General features: G+C 37.3%; 1 protein-coding gene across 2 annotated transcripts in view; it reads right to left on the bottom strand.

The window, feature by feature from the left end:
* Positions 1 to 18,065, bottom strand: part of LOC128492708 (A disintegrin and metalloproteinase with thrombospondin motifs 2-like) — a 236,005-nt gene that overhangs the window by 70,960 nt on the left and 146,980 nt on the right. For both annotated transcript variants that reach the window (XM_053465368.1, XM_053465367.1), the window contains exons 12-13: positions 7,227 to 7,402; positions 3,695 to 3,828 (exon numbers count right to left, since the gene is read on the bottom strand). In XM_053465368.1, the coding sequence (XP_053321343.1) occupies positions 3,695 to 3,828; positions 7,227 to 7,402 (310 nt within the window). The remainder of the gene's footprint in view (positions 1 to 3,694; positions 3,829 to 7,226; positions 7,403 to 18,065) is intronic.

The raw sequence follows: 18,065 nt of genomic DNA, 5'->3' as shown, positions 1-18,065 counted from the left end.
TACTAATGCTTCTCCCTATGCAAGCCAGCATCCTGCTTGCTTCACCAAATGCTTCCCCAAAGAAAGGGAAAAAAAATAAAAAATGCAAACAAGTACAATAATATATAACTGGAAACACTGGTAACAATAATGAACCTTACATACATCTTTGTAACAAACAAATTGGATCCTAGGCAATTATTTCCTTTGCACTCCCTCCACGCACCCTAGCATGCAATCACTCCCTCCGCTCCCACACCAAAAAAAAAATATTTGCCACACTAACTGCAGATTAGGGCAAGTCTGTAAGTCAGTACAGTATTCCCTTCTTCTGACACTACCGTGACTTTGAAAGGTCCTCTCCCTCGTAATCATCCCTTTGTCCCCTCATTCACTATGCCACACCTCTTTTCCTTCCTCCCTGTAGTTCAGGTATAGATCACATAAACAACACTTGCGTGTATAGCATTGCAGGTATAGTCCAACAGAATAACACACAAACCCAGCTTTGCAGATTTAGATCAACTGGGGATCACATGTAAACTCAGCACTGAAGGTATAGATCAACTAAATATGATTTAGAAACCCAGGTATACAGAAAAAGAATATATGGAAACATAGCATATCAGATATAGATCAACAGAATAACACACAAATCTGGCCTTGCAGTTATAGATCAACTGGAAATCACATATAAACTCAGCATTAAAGATCTATACCTAAATTACAGGCATAGATCACAGGTTGCACACCCGGAAAACCAGCCCTGGTATCCACATAGAACTTCACCAGCACCCAGATTACACACACAAATTACAACCCAGCCTAAGCCATCTTTGTCCCCAAACAGCCCGCCCTGTGCCATCTTTGTCCCATAAACACCCTGCCCATGCCATCTTGGTCCCCAAAGCTCAAACACCCTGCTTGTGCCATCTTTGCCTTTCCCCAAATCACTTATACATCTATGATACACACAAAACACTTAGTCACTCACTCATTCACTCTGTCATTTACACAATTCCTTCACACAATTATTCATTCTCTCACTCATTCACACAAATCATTTACACATATTCTTTAATACATTCTCACAGTTCATTCACACAATTCATCCACACATTAATTCATTAATTATCGCTCAATTTATCCACACATTTATTCAGTAATTCTCTCCCATATTCACACAATTGATACAGACATTAATTTATTATCTCGCACATTCACACAATTCATCCACACATGAATTCATTTATTCTCTCACGCATTCACACAATTCATCCACACAATACTTCATTCATTATCTTACTCATTCTCACTCTTTCTTTTAAGATTCCTACTAACCCCTTTCTCACGATCACTTCCCCCTTCTCACTATCTACCCCCTCTACTACCCTTCTCACTATCTATCCCCTCTTCCCCCTTCTTACTATCTATCCGCTCTCCCCCCTTCTTACTATCTACCCCTCCCTTTGCAGTTCACTTACCCTGGTGAAGTCATGTGGTGGGAGCGTGAGGCCTCAGTCTCTTTGTCATATTTAAAACCACACAAGTGTCTGCGCACCCAAATAATAAGTGAGTAAATTATATGTGCAACACAAAAATAATATGTACAAAGATACCCTTCCAGCGAGAGTTCTCACACACAGTATCCAAAAGGTTCATATATAAAAGGAAGAGAAAAAAGAAAGAAAAGAATTATGGTGTAGTATATCAAAGTACGTCTTTAAAAAAAAGCTATTAAGCAGATCGGACCCTTACAATTTAAAGGGCATAAATATGCCCATACATAGAGTGTAATGGTCTCCTTAGGAGTTTCTTTATCCCACACTGGTCCTTGTAGATAAAGAAGGTAGGCATCGGTGGGGAGTAGGTAAAAACGATAATTTTAATGTATAAAAGAAAGGCAAACTTGTTGTCCTCCGATGCACCAGATGAAGGGATAATCGAAACGCGTAGTGCGTGTTGACGACATTGGGAGGAGGAGTAGCATTACGGAAGTGGATCAGAGGACTAAGACGGCGTCTCTTTGTGGTAGCGCTGCTACGAAGTTTGAAGCCTGGACTCTGTAACATCCGAAACGGAGGACAACAAGTTTGCCTTTCTTTTATACATTAAAATTATCGTTTTTACCTACTCCCCTCCGATGCCTACTTTCTTTATCTACAAGTACCAGTGTGGGATAAAGAAACTCCTAAGGAGACCATTACACTCTATGTATGGGCATATTTATGCCCTTTAAATTGTAAGGGTCCGATCTGCTTAATAGGGTTTTTTTTAAAGACGTACCTCAAATAGGTCTGACTATGAGACGACTAAGATCCAGATCCCCCGCAGCTGCAGGGGACCTGGATCCTCCTGTCTCCCACCCCTCCCCCGCCCCACTTACCGGTACTTCTGAGTCCCCGGTGTGTAGCTAGGGCAGCGTGTAGATGTCTACGCGATTCTCGTAGACAACTTCCGCTGCAGCAGGAAGGAGGTGTGGCTAGCAGCGGGGGTTGTCTGCGTCCATCGCGCAGACCTTCCCCGACTGTCAGAGATCAGAGTTACCTGCACCGGTGCCGGTTCCGGTGCCGCATCGGTGCGGGGAACTCTGATCTCTGACATGAAATGCCTTTTTAACCCTCTATACGCCACTCTGCCTCATGAATGCCTTAAACCTCCCTAGATGCCATTCTTCCCCATAATATGCCTTTTAACCCTCTAAATGCCAGAGTGGCATATAGGGGTATAAGGCATTTCTGGAGGCAGAGTGGCACATAGGGGGTCAAAAGGCATATCATGGGGCACAGTGGCATATACGGTTAAAAAGCATATCATGGGGCACAGTGGCACTTAGAAGGTTAAAAGGCATATCATGGGGCACAGTGGCATTTAGGGGTATAAGGCATTTCTGGGGCAGATGTGCATAACTGGGGGGCAGGTTGGAAAATAGAAGGAAATTAAACCAAAATATTTTTCTCAATCATAGCTTTTATTAAAAAAAAATATTTTACATGAATTAACATTTACTGGTAAAACTTTTTTCCTATAGGGTCGTCTTATATTCAGGCTTTTTCTTTTTTTCCTAAATTAATATTCAGATTTGGGTCGTCTTATAATCAGGGTCGATTTATAATCGAGCAAAAACGGTATATATGAACCTTTTGGATACTGTGTGTGGGAACTCTCGCTGGAAGGGTATCTTTGTACATATTATTTTTGTGTTGCACATTTAATTTACTCACTTATTATTTGGGTGCGCAGACACTTGTGTGGTTTTGATTGTATTTAATTTGGAACATTTTGGGGAGTTTGTTCCTGTGTTTTTGCAGCACCACTTCACCAGAAGGTGTAATTCTTATATTTAATTAGAATATTGCGCTTCACTTTTTTGTATTCTTTGTCATATTTATACGTCATATTCCAGGGCTCACCATGAAGTGCTGCACCTCAAACAATGCCTCGAGCTCCCACCGGAGCAGAGGAGACAAAGGGGGCCGAGCGGTTGCTAAAAACTTTTTCATGTGCGACCACTCAGCGCCCCTTTCTCTCCTCCTCTCCCTGCCACCTTCGCACACCCCTAAGGCCGGCCCTAACTATACATTTAAACAGCATAATCAAATAGTACCTTACCTTAGCAATATAGATATGAATGGGTTTCATAACCCTTCCTTTGAGACACTGTACATTGTAAGCATTATCTTAATATCAATTCTATAACATTTGAATTACTTACCAGACATTCACCTCGAACACAAATGCTATGAGAGTCTTTGTATGAGCAGAGTGTTCCATCATGTGCCACTCTCTTCATATACACAACATCACCGATTTCCTTTGATTGACAGTAAAGATGGCATCTTTCTTTTTCTAAAAAATGTATATATATTTTTTATAGAAAGTGCGCAAAGTGCACAAAACACTTAGATCATGCAATACAGCAACACAAAAAAAGTTGTAATTTGTTTAAAGAAGCCAGGTGCAACTGGTTGCCAGGTATATATATATAAAATGAGTTACATAGAGCTAGATATCAGAGCTATATAAGTGTTTCACCATCTCATTTTATTGAACACAACAGTGTTTCATTTTAACGTTAATTGGTTCAGAACAGATTATTTAAAAGTTAGATAAACTGCATGAACTTATACCTGTTTGTTTTCTCATATATACATATCCAGCTTTTGGACTGTGAGGCAGGATAGTTTAACTAAAAATGGCAACTTCTATCTAACAGGTGCATCATCAGATCTCTGTCGAGCCATATGCTTTTATAAAATGCATAATAGTATTTACATATACAAAGAGAGATGTTTAACCCCTTCGGGATAATGGCTGATTTTATTTTTTGTACCCTTCGTGTTAACATTTCTGTGGTGCTCCTGTTTAGCTGTAATTTTCTTCTATCCTAATTTTCATTATTTTTCTGCACGTTATGGGGCAAGAAGTACAAGTAGGATTTTGCTATTTCAAAACCATTTTTTCCAAATCTGTTAATTCTTCCCCATGTGCTATTTAGGGTATCTTTGAAGCTGGCCAATGCAATTAACTCCATCAAACCATATTTTCTGAGGACTAGACACCCTAGGGTATTTCAAATGCTAATATTTTAACTCTTTCCATGCACTAATTGTACTACCAGTCATTTTTTTTCACACAGATATTACTTCAGGTATGAACATACAGGACCTGGTATATGTCACTGTCACAGAACACCCCAATATATATTCAGTAAAACAGTCATACCCCCACATGCATGGGTTTGTCGGGTTGTTTGGGGGCTAAAAGGTCACATTTGGGACATGTGCATTTTTCATATTGGAAATTTGACATGTGGTCCTCCTTCCCCCTGTGTTAATTTTAAAAGTAGACACCCCATGCTCATGAAAATATTTTTTTATATACAGTATCTCACAAATATCTCACACCCCTCACATTTTCTAAATATTTTGTTATATCTTGTCATGTGACTACACTGAAGAAATGACACTCTGCTACAATGTAAAGTAGTGAGTGTACAGTCTGTATAACAGTGTAAATTTGCCGTCCCCTCACAATAACTCAACACACAGTCATTAATGTCTAAACAACAAAAGTGAGTACACCCTTAATTGGAAATGTCCAAATTGGGCCCAAAGTGTCAATATTTTGTGTGGCCACCATCATTTTCCAGTACTGCCTTAACCCTCTTGGGCATGGAGTTCACCAGAGCTTCACAGGTTGCCACTGGAGTCCTCTTCCACTCCTCCATGACGACATCATGGAGCTGGTGGATGTAAGACCTTGCGCTCCCCCAGGCAATGGTCTTCTTGGAGGTGTGATTGCTATCGTTATCATGTTGGAATACTGCCCTGCAGCCCAGTCTCTGAAGGGAGGGGATCATGCTCTGCTTCAGTATGTCACAGTACATGTTGGCATTCATGGTTCCCTCAATGAACTGTAGCTCCCCAGTGCCAGCAGCACTCATGCAGGCCCAGACCATGACATTCCCACCACCATGCTTGACTGTAGGCAAGACACACTTGTCTTTGTACTCCTCACCTGGTTGCTGCCACACACGCTTGACACCATCCGAACCAAATAAATGTATCTTGGTCTCATCAGACCACAGGACATGGTTCCAGTAATCCATGTCCTTAGTCTGCTTGTCTTCAGCAAACTGTTTGCAGGCTTTCTTGTGCATCATCTTTAGAAAAGGCTTCCTTCTGGGCAGACCAATTGGATGCAGTGTTTGGTGTATGGGTTGAGCATTGACAGGTTGACCCCCACCCCTTCAACCTCTGCAGCAATGCTGGCAGCACTCATTAGCCTATTTCCCAGATACAACCTCTGGATATGACGCTGAGCACGCGCACTCAACTTCTTTGGTCGACCATGGCGAGGCCTGTGAGTGGCGTGTCCTGTGAAACCGCTGTATGGTCTTGCCCACCGTGCTGCAGCTCAGTTTAAGGGTCTTGGCAATCTTCTTATAGCCTAGTCCATCTTTATGTAGAGCAACAAATTTTTTCAGATCCTCAGAAGGTTCTTTGTCATGAGGCGCCATGTTGAACTTCCAGTGACCAGTATGAGAGCAATAACACCACATTTAACACACCTGCTCCCCATTCACACCTGAGACCTTGTAACACTAACGAGTCACATGACACCAGGGAGGGGAAATGGCTAATTGGGCCCACTTAGGGGTGTTCTCACTTTTGTTGTCAAGGTTTAGACATTGATGGCTGTGTATTGAGCTACTTTACATTGTAGCAGAGTGTAATTTCTTCAATGTTGTCACATGAAAGGATATAATAAAATATTTACAAAAATGTGAGGGGTTTACTCACTTTTGTGAGATACTGTATATATTTTTTGGCCTTTTTTTTAAAAAAAAAATTGGAACGGGAAGGTTCCCCTGACATCAGTGGAAAATTATTTTTACAAGTTTTCTTTATTTATTTTTTAAACATTTTTTTTCTTTTATATTTTTTTTTACTAATTACATTGTGATTACAAAGCTGGGCTCCATTGACTTGCTTGGTTAAATGCAGTACCTGTATTCAACTTGCAAGGGGAGCCAGAGTTCTCAGGAGGGACCCTCTTGGAAACCTTGCCAACCTCTTTACGCACCAACATCTTGCGAGTAGCAAAATCTTGCACTGGCGGTTGGGTGTTCAGTGTCGCGGAATGCCCCGCTATAAAGACATTTAAGCGACACCATTGATTGTTGACACCCCAGGGGCCAGGCATGGCCCCTGATGCCGATCTCAGTGTTGCTGAATACCTCAACATACAGCAACACCGTTTGGGTGCAGAAAGCAAATGTAGAACGCTTTCTACACCCGTTTAAAGCCATGACGGTCCTGGCACATCAATTGTCGCTAACTGAATGTTTTTGCGTGATGTGCCCTCAATTGTCGTCAAGAGGTTAACACACTCCCACTAAAAGAAAAGTATTCATTAGCAAACTTTGTTTTAATGGGCATACCAAAGAAAATAATGCTATTCAATTTATGCCATTGACATGCAATCAACAAACACCCAACCAAATTTAAAAAAGGCAATTACCAGCCACATGTTATGTTGGGTCTTCTAGTGTAAAATGTATCTATGTACTTATTTCCCAAAGGTAACTCATTAACAGCAAGACATATACATATTACTGTGTATAACATAAATTTAAGTATGCATTTTCTAAATATTTAACTTTTGGAAAGTTTGCAAATGTATATATTTTATTATTTTTCTCAAAACAATTGTATAGTATTTCAACAAAATGGCAAGTGTACCGTCAGGATGCTCATATGGAAGCCAATGATGTTTTGTATTCTGATATTCAAAGTATGGATCCCACTGTTTGCACTGTTCCTCACGGAAGTCAATAAAATCTTTGTCACAGTCTTCAGTATTACAAAGCTGTAGCTCATAACTTGGTCCTGCACATGAACGACCTCCATTGGCTGGACTGAAAACAAGAAAAAAAAATTTGTGTTGTTTACATTTTGCGTGCTAATTTTAAATGTAAACAAAAATGATTATGCTCAAGTTATTTTAGGGAAATCTTAACAGATCCCTGTCAATTCTTTTTTTTTCAGTGGTCACCTAAAAAATAAATAGCATTTGTAACATACACAAGAATATATGTTGCAATTACAAATCCACGCTGCTTGATGAACTCCAGATCCCTTGTTCACTGATGGTGCTTCTACCATTCTTCAATATATGGAGTTCCCCACTCCTCCAGAATTGCAACTAAAGAAGAGGAAAAAAGAAGAGGAGTGCGCCATATGTAGGGTCACAAATAGGAGCTTAATAAGAAATTAAAGATTGCACTTACATAAGGGCCAAAGTTTTAGAGTTTAAAACATATTTTGGTTCAATATACCATTTCTAAACTCTGTGTTGTCCAAAATGGCTTCTAAATTTGGTGGCCCTTTTTCTTGTGTGTATTCCATTCAGACTTCCCCTCCAAAGAGTGTTTATCAAAAAGAGTCTACATCATACTAACAGTATGTACACTTAAAACATTGCAGATAACTCAATCTAACTTCAATGATCTCAACAGATAAAGCAATATAAAGAAGAAATATGAAGCATCCCCTTCTAGAACAAAAAATGTATAAATACATGAATCTTAAATATCACAAGGTTTTAACTATCTTAATATTTTTAATTAATATTTTATATTAATCTTAATATAACAAAGATTGGCTTTTCACTACCAATGGGATCACTACTTGAAACATTTTGTGTGTAAGTGTGTAAAGTAAAAAGTTGATTTGCTGATTTACTATTTTAAATCTTAATTAATGTTAACAGTGGTTGAAAAAAGTGTGCAACTCCTTAATTAAATCTAAAATTGCAGTTGAGGAGGCCAGATTGTGAGAGTAAAAAAAAATCAAATGAAAACAACTTCAACTAAATTATGATATTGGGTGTGTATTAATTTGACTTAAACAGATACAAATATTTTTACACATACATTGTATGCCATTAAAAACTGTTGGAAAACACGTCTAGACTCCGCATATGTACAGACAAGTAAAAAAAAAACAGTGACTGTAGCATAAAAAAGGTTACCACACTACTCATACATTAAAATATATGCAACTGAATTAGGAGTTAGAGGTATTTATTAAGAAATTGTTATCAAATTTCATCCCAATATTTGACACATAAATCTAATTAAACTATATTGGTTGTGTGGAATATTGTGATGTTGGAGAGTTATGTGGGTTATAAGAGGTTAAATGTGCCCTGTATGTGGGGAGATAAGTTAGAGGCTACATTCAAGGGGACCCACCTCAGAAACATACATGTACTACACATAAGATAAATGATGTAAGAAGTATAACGGTTAACACTTTTAGCTTAAACTGGTTTTGAGGAACTGGAGTTTAGAGTGGGCTGGGGCCATACGTATGTATGTGCATACATATTGTTGTTTAAATATATCTATGTTCTGTAAGTTCAAATTGTTACTTTTAATAGTAAAAAGTACACAAAGAGTACAACCTCTTAAGGTGTTTGCTTATTTTCCTTTTTTCCAATCTTTATATAGATTGTCAGCCTACATGCTTTTGTGTACATTCAAAGACGTCTGGTGGTCATTGTGACAGAATGACCTGTCATACAGGGCCCCAAGGTACTCAGAGATGCCTCCAGCCTGGCTGTCAAAGATAGTAGGAACTCCATTGTGTAACTAATCCCATCAACAGGATTGCTGCCAGGGGAATTAAAGGCTGGGTTGAATACATGTATCTGTTAATTTATGTTAATACAGTTCTGTGGATATATGAGTCTATGTTTTACAACAATAAACTGTTCATTCCTGCTGTACTCAATTCAAGGTAGTTGTGTCTACTTATTGGGTACACATAGCAGGGTTCCAAGGTATGCATGCTGACTGGTGCTGGAAGTGATTTGGGGGACAACATGAGGATATATCTGGGTGATCTCTACAGCTCTCTTGGTGAACCGGTTAGTCATTATATGTTTTTATTTCCACAACAGTTTTTTGGGTAGTTGGCAGGATCCCAAGGGAAAACTCATTGAGCCTTTTCTTGGTACTCCTTCCATGACACTTAGTACCAGTACACAATGCCATTAAGAAGTTGCAAAGGCCAATAAGATATTATCATGTATTAAAAAAAGGGGTATGGATTCATGGGAAGAGGATATCATCTTGCCTCTTTAAAAATCAATAGTAATACCCCACCTTGCATATGTAGAGCAATTCTGGGCACCAGTCCTTAAAAAGGCATAATGCAACCAGAAATGCTGCAAATGATGGCTACAAAACTAGTAAGTGGATTGGAATATTTTACTTAGAGAGAGACTTAAAAAGTTGTATCTATATATGCTAAAAAACAGTATGTTAGAGGGAATATAATAACATTATATAAATATATGCAGGGACAATATAAAGAGCTCTCCAGTGACCTGTTCATTAACAGAAATGTAGAAAAGAGGTCATCCTCTGAGACTGATAGAGCGAAGATTTCATACACAATAATGGTATGGAAATCCAAAAAATAGCTTAATTTGTTTTTTTTTGGGGGGGGTTGATTTCATTTGGATCAAATCAGGAAGGATATGTAAAAGAGTTGAACTTGATGATGTTTTTTTTTACAATGTCATATGTTACTGTGACACAAACCTAGCGTGCCAAGGTAAGAAATCTTTTGAAATGTCTGTGGTTGTGCCTCTTGTAAATTGGTTTTGCTCTCTTCAAGGATATGCTATTCCTGGTGATAGGATCTTTTACTTTGAATGTATGAACATTAATAACATTGGTTTTATAAGATGACCTAGGTCAGGGATATTGGACTGCTATGTGACTGTGATCCATGCATGTTTTTATGTTAGCTAACAGCTTAATTAAATACTTGTTGTTGAAGTGATTCACAGGGAAAGCATATTTAAAGTAAGACAAAACAATATTAGATATATTAATATGTATGTAATGTGTATTAATAAATATAGTATAGCACTTATACTATGTTAGTGAATATACTCTGTATTAAAAGGAATACAATTGTTAAGGTTGTTTTGTATATTTGTACTCCAATGTGCTTCATCATTGTTATACAAATGAAAGTCAATAAATGATAGATATCATCATAGCATATCTACCATAACTATTTCTTAGTGTAATAGAAAAGGACTTTTTGATTTGGAAAATCTTTTAATCATTTACAAAAGCTAATGAAAAAAACTACTAATTTGACGCTAATTGCCCTAAATACCAATGTTTTTATGGTTATTGTTTTTTTTGTTTTCGTAGGGAAATTAGTATTATGAGCATATCGCTACTTCAAAACCATTTTTCAAATCTGGGTTTTCTGCCCCATCTCCTATTTGGGACATCTTTAAATCCGGTCACTTCAATTTACCACTATCAAACACCCCAGGGTATTTCAAATACTAGTAACACCCGTCTTCCATTAATTCTATTATCAGAAAAAGTTATTTCACACACATTGTACTTCAATGAATTTACAGCTTCTCGTATATGTTGCTGCAATATATGTTCACTATAGCTAAAAGGCCACATTTGGGACAGTTTTTAAAGTTATAATTTTGACATCTGGTCATCCAGCCCCCATGTAATGTTTCAGACATCTTTGAAGCCCGCCAATTCAATTTACCTCATCAAACCATATAGTTTTGAAAACTACACACCCCAGTGTATTTCAAATGCTGGTATTTTAGCTCTTTTCATGCTCTTGGTTTAATACCACCAGTATTTGTCAAAATTTGTGGTACTATTTTTTTCCACATTGTATTTAAGATATGAATTTACAGCTACTGGTATATGTTACAGCCACTCCTATATGTGTTAAGCAACATCTCCTGAGTAGAATGATACTACCCATGCATGGGTTTGGCATGTGGTTGGTCTGTGCCCATGTCCTATTTGGGAAATCTTTGAACCCAGCCAATTCAATTTACCTCATCAAATTATACATTTTTGAAAACTTTCCCCATGCCAGGATTTTTGTGAAGATACAATGCTAATTTTAGGACTTACTCATAGAAATCAAGTTTTTCTTTCTTTTTGTTTTAGATTTTTGGAAATTGTTTTTTACATTTTGTTGGAACTGGATGTTTCCCCTGATGGCGACATCACTGGGGAATTATTTTTTTCATGTTACCATTTTTTTATTTGTTTAACTATTTCCATTTATTTATTTATTATTTATTTTACTAATCACATTGACTTGCATAGTTGAATGCTGTACCTGTATTGCCAGCAGGGGAGCTCAGAGTTGGGAAAAGAAAGCGATCAAAGTTTAACCTATTTAACCCCATGGCATAACAGACAAGTAAATTATTGCTAAAGAGATGTATTTCTGTGATGTCTCTGGCATGTCAAATGTAGTCAAGGGGTTAAAAGGTAATACATTCATAATAATAATAACAGAATGATGTAACAATAGAGGAGATGCCCTTTTTAAAATCTCAAATATATTGATAGACTTAAATCAGATTTTATTAAAATGTTAATAGATTCACAATTATGATTTGAGTTATATCTCAATAGGTTTCTCAAGCCACCAGAAGTCAGACCTACGTGTTTCATAAGAAGCATGTTCACACAGGGCTATTACTTATTTGACTCATGACTTAACCTTTCTGCAAATCCAGAACAGTATGAATCTGAAAGCAATGTGATATGGAAATCTTTGTTTTCAAATCCAAAGATATATAGCTTATTCTTTCCAGATCTATTTTATGAAATGCATCCCTTCATGACAATAGCTGTTTTAATATTTCTGTGGTGCTCGTGTTTAGCTCTAACTTTCTTCTTTCCTGTTAATGAACCCACACAAGTTATATATTGGGGGTTTTTCAGGACAAAAAATTAGTTTCTTTAGATGCCATTATTCTGATTGTATCATATCATATACTAGAAGTATAAAAAAGTATAAAATATGCTGAAAAATGTAGAAAAAATGCATTTTTCTGACTTTTACTTGAAAAATATTTTACTCATCTATAAAATCTATGACAAAACCTGTTAAATAGATTCTACTATTTGTCCTAAGTTTAGAAATACGCAATATTTGTATGTTTTTTTTGGCTGTTTTTTTTTACCCAATATTTGTATGGTTTTTTTTTTCTGGCCTTATCTTATATCAAGCTTAGCCTAATGCCTAGGCCATGCTTGCTTAAACTCCTTTACTGTATTAACCTCTACCACTTTCAGTGAAAGGCTATTCCATGTATCCACTGCCCTTTCAGTAGTATTTCCTGATATTACTTATATCCTGCAATCCATAAACTATTTTAGTAGCCCTTCTCTAAACTCTCCCCAAACTATCTATATCCTTCTGGAGATTATAACACAAAAGAATCCAACCACACTTTTCACAAATAACATGATGTTATAAATATTGTGGTATATATAAGGATCTCATCCTCAAAACAGGGAAACTCCTGAAAACTTGTATTCTTAACATGAAAAGAGTTCTACACAAGCCCTTATATTAAAATATATTATTTTATTGTACAAAAACATATAGATAAAAAACATATCAAATATTACATAGTATAGACAACAGAGGTTTCTAGGAAACTAATCAGAGCATATGGAGGAAATATGGCTATATATATATATATAAAGTGTCTCCAGTGCATGTAAACCATCAAGTAATAATAAAGTGCTAAATCATTCAAGTATAATTTATATATTACTCTCTGTAGAGTGCACTTATTGATTTTGGAAATATTATCAAATGCATAATCAATATTGCTCACTATGGAGTGCACCTTTAAATTTTATAAATGTATAAATCACCATAGACATCAAAAACCAATATGCAAGTAATACAAATAATCGGAACCATATCCTGAGAGCATTATGCTCCTTACCCATATTATCCTCCACTTCCCCTACGCCGTTTCGGTTCTCCTTTCTCAAGGGGTCGCTAGTTACTGCCTTGTTGTGTAGATCTATTTATATCCCTCTCATCGGAAGTTGCGTGTTGAAGCCTGAAATGGCGCCGATGCCGCGTTCCCGCCCCGCTATTCACTGCATCGTGCTCAATGCCTACCCCCATGGCGCGCAGGCCCGAGAAACTATTTCTCGAGCATGCGCGCCACGGACGGGGTAGGCAGGGACATGTGCAAAATAAACAAATATTTGAAATTAAATAAAGTATTAAGTGCATAAATTTACATATAAATTTATATATATAATGTATACTAATTAATAAATTACTGTGCCCAATAATTAATTAACATATAAAAATATGTGATAAAGTCAAAACAATTTTTAATCCATCAAAAAAAAATTAAATATAAATGTGAAATTTCATTGAATTAAATAAATCATTTTAAATACATATATAATCAGATGATAAAGTGACTGTGCATAATAATACCATCTTAAAGTGACTGTGCATCATAATACCATATTAATAATTATATACACATTCATGTTTATAAAGTAAACATAGGTGAAATGAATTTATGTACAATAATATTGAGAGTAGATTACTGGCTTCTATTAATGAAGATTTGAGTATCTCTCCTTTTTTCTTTATATGTAGAACTTCAGAGACTTGTTGATGGAGGTATTCATAAATCATAATATATGAGTGTATAAACTACAAAAAAGGAAATTTATTTATTTTGCACATGTCCCTGCACTTTATATTTATATTTATTTAGAGATATCGTTATATATCTTTTTCACCCATGCAGCACTAATCACTCGTAATAATGTTGTTGAGTGACACTCTGGCACAACTATATGAGATTAACGCGATCAGGGTAGACTTGAGATAAGTTCCGTCTGAGGCCTGGTGCGCCTGCATCGGTCCGGTGCCCCGTCCGTGGAGCGCATGCTCGAGAAATAGTTTCTCGGGCCTGCGCGCCATGGGGGTAGGCATTGAGAACGATGCAGTGAATAGCGGGGCGGGAACGCGGCATCGGCGCCATTTCAGGCTTCAACACGCAACTTCCGATGAGAGGGATATAAATAGATCTACACAACAAGGCAGTAACTAGCGACCCCTTGAGAAAGGAGAAACGAAATGGCGTAGGGGAAGTGGAGGATAATATGGGTAAGGAGCATAATGCTCTCAAGATATGGTTCTGATTATTTGTATTACTTGCATATTGGTTTTTGATGTCTATGGTGATTTATACATTTATAACATTTAAAGGAGCACTCCATAGTGAGCAATATTGATTATGCATTTGATAATATTTCCAAAATCAATAAGTGCACTCTACAGAGAGTAATATATAAATTATACTTGAATGATTTAGCACTTTATTATTACTTGATGGTTTACATGCACTGGAGACACTTTATATATATATATAGCCATATTTCCTCCATATGCTCTGATTAGTTTCCTAGAAACCTCTGTTGTCTATACTAAGTAATATTTGATATGTTTTTTATCTATGTGTTTTTGTACAATAAAATAATATATTTTAATATAAGGGCTTGTGTAGAACTCTTTTCATGTTAAGTATACAAATCCTTCTGGAGATACAGTCTCCAGTAATGTACACAATACTCCAATTGAGGTCTCCCAAGTGATCTGTACAACGGCATGAGCTCTTTCTACTGCTATTGCCTCTCCCTACACAACCAAGCTTTCTGCTAGCATTTCCTGCTGCTGTACTGCATTTTCTGCCTACCTTTAAGTCCTCTGAAATTATTACCCCTAAATCCCTTTCCTCAGATGTTCAGGGTAAGACAGTATAAAATATTTTATACTCCGCCCTTTTTATGCCTTATTGATATTTGACATATCCCTCCAGGAACGTCAACTCTTTGATGCCATCAACAAAATGACATACCTTACCTTCTGCAATATTAATATTAAAAACATATACCACTGGTAACAAACCCTTGCTCCGAACATACTTCATTGACTACAGCCCTCTGTTGTCTGTCACTCTGTTGTCTGTAGTCAATGAAGTATGTTCGGAGCAAGGGTTTGTTACCACTGGTAACAAACCCTTGCTCCGAACATACTTCATTGACTACAGCCCTCTGTTGTCTGTCACCCATACACTGCCTAATCCCTTCATCAATATTGGGATTGTAGTTTATTTATAAATCTTCTATGTGGGACAGTATCAAAAGCCTTACTGAAATCTAGATATGCATTGTCTACTGCACCATCTTGATCAAATATTTTTTCACCCAATTAAAAAAATCAATAAGATTAGTTTGCATGATCTTCCTTTAGTAAACCTATGTTGTTGTCTTGCAACGCATGTGATAGATGCTCAATAATCCTATCCTTAAACAAAAACTTAATACATTTTTATCAGTTTTTACTGACTTTTTTATGTCTGTGTGTGCTTTGCCTCTTAATAAATGCTAACTTTTTGTTTGTTTACTATTCTGGCCACTTATGCAATTGCACTTACTGCCAGGCCTCATAATAATTTTCTGTTGCCTTCAATAATTCAATTTTTAAATAATCCCATTTCTCCTGAACTCCATTTAAATCGCCCCAGTCCGATAATGACTCCTTTAGATCTATTCTGATTTTAGAAAAGCCAGATATTCTAAAATCTAAAACTTTTGTTTTTGTATGGTATCACTGTTCATGTAATAAACCACATCCAATGATGATCACTAGATCCCAAACTTTTACCTACAGTAATAGCCGATACCAAATTTGCCATTTGTGAAAACTAAATCTAATATGGCCTACTTGTTTTGAAGATAATCCCAGTAAGGAGTCGGAATTTCTGTACTCCTGGCACAACCAGCTACTTTGGTTTTCCAGTTCATACAAAGAAGATAATAGACCCCTATGATTATAAATTCCTCATTCGATGTCATTTTAGGTATTTCCTTAACTTGTAGATTCTTGAACTCTTACTTGTCCAGGGGGTCTATAAATCACCTACACTAGTTACTGTACTTTTAACAAATAGTAATGTAAAGTAACCCAAACTGACTCTATGTTCTCCTCACTAAAGTGTTAGTTTTAGATTTTATCCTTCCCCCTTTCTTACCTTCCTTGTCTTTTCTATATAAAGAGTACCCCGGAATTGCTATGTCTGAGTCATTTTTTTCTCTGACGGAACCCTCCATCACTGGGGCCACTGAAGAAGCCTGACTGCCAGCCTCCTCCCTATCGACTATGGGCCCTGGGTTTGTAAAGACTTCTGTGGCTACCCCCAGCAGTATCATCTCATCACTTGCTGAGGAGATTATCTCTGACAGACAGCCAGGATCTGTCACCAGGGAGTCACTGCCATTGTTTTAATTTAATATCAGACCCCTCCACCCCATGGTGCATTATTATGTTGTATAAATCAGCCCCCCCCCCCATTGTATTGTTAATCCAGTTACAGCCCCTGTTGTCTTCGGGAGGCAGATTAAGGGAGCGGTTTGTATCCCAATATCTTGTTTTATGTAAATGTGTGGTTTATTTTAGACACACAGGGCTGGTTATAGCCAGCAAAACAGTCTTTGTTTGGTTTTACCCTACACTGAGTCTCGGCTAGTGACTGGGGAACTGGAGAAAGTGTGTTGTCCCAGATTAGGGGAGCACAAGTAAGCGGAGGTAGTCGGTCGGACTAGCCAGCTCCGTGACATTCTCATTATACCATGTCTCAGTAACAGCCATTAAACATTCTCAGTTGCCATTACTATTACATTTTCACATCTTATTTCCTAAACTCCAAGAGTGCTGCACACATGTGGCTAGCACCTTGCTGCTTCTCCCTATTATCTGTACAAACCAAGCCCCCAGATGTATCCACCTTCCTTTTCTATACTTTTCTATACTGTCTAGCCCTGTATTTATTATACCCCCACTCCTAGTTTAAAATCTCCTCCAACCATATAGCCATAGCCTCCCCAAGTACTTTGGACCCTCTTGCTTTCAGGTGCAATCCATCACGACTATAGTGATCGTACCTCAAAGCCTGGTGCTTTAAAAACATAAAGCTCCCCTTCTTACACCCAGACTTCAGCAATGCATTAAGATAACTAATTCTCTGCTATCTTTCTTGTATAGCACATGGCACAGGTAGTATCTCCAAGAATACTACCTTGGAGGTCCTTTAACTAATCTTAATCACAAAATCCCTAAAATTATCTTTTAGGACTCTCAATCTTTCTTTTACAATGCCAATATTCACTAAAACAGCTGGATCCTCTCCAGGACCCCCAATAATCTATCCACTGTCTGCAACATATGGTGCCCGCCATTAAATCCCACTTCCTTATTGTCATTTTTGTCAGAAGAAGATAAATATTTGTGAAGGCTTAATCAATGAAGAGGGTTCCCCATCAGGATTAACCTCTTCTTAACCAAGAATTTTTCTAGATATTTATCGATCTAGGAATGAGCACAGAGAGCTAGAGACTGGGTATTTCCTGTAGTGTGCTTGTCCTATATAATGAATTTTAGTTATGAACCTCTTTACCACAATGCCATACATGTAATCCAATGCATTTGTGACAATGCCTGTACATGTATGTGTAATATTGCCAAGATCTGCGGCATAAGTGTATCACTTACCCCAACTGCAGGTAATGGGTGAGGTATTTTACTGCCACTCCAGGAATAGAGGTAGAGGTCACAAGTTTTACCCTGGTTCAAAACCTGGAACTCTTTCTTAGGGATACTAAA

This window comes from Spea bombifrons, chromosome 4, assembly GCF_027358695.1.
Source record: "Spea bombifrons isolate aSpeBom1 chromosome 4, aSpeBom1.2.pri, whole genome shotgun sequence".
Lineage (NCBI taxonomy): Eukaryota > Metazoa > Chordata > Amphibia > Anura > Pelobatidae > Spea > Spea bombifrons.
Note: the sequence above shows the minus strand (reverse complement) of the source record. Positions and strands in the feature narration are given on the sequence as shown.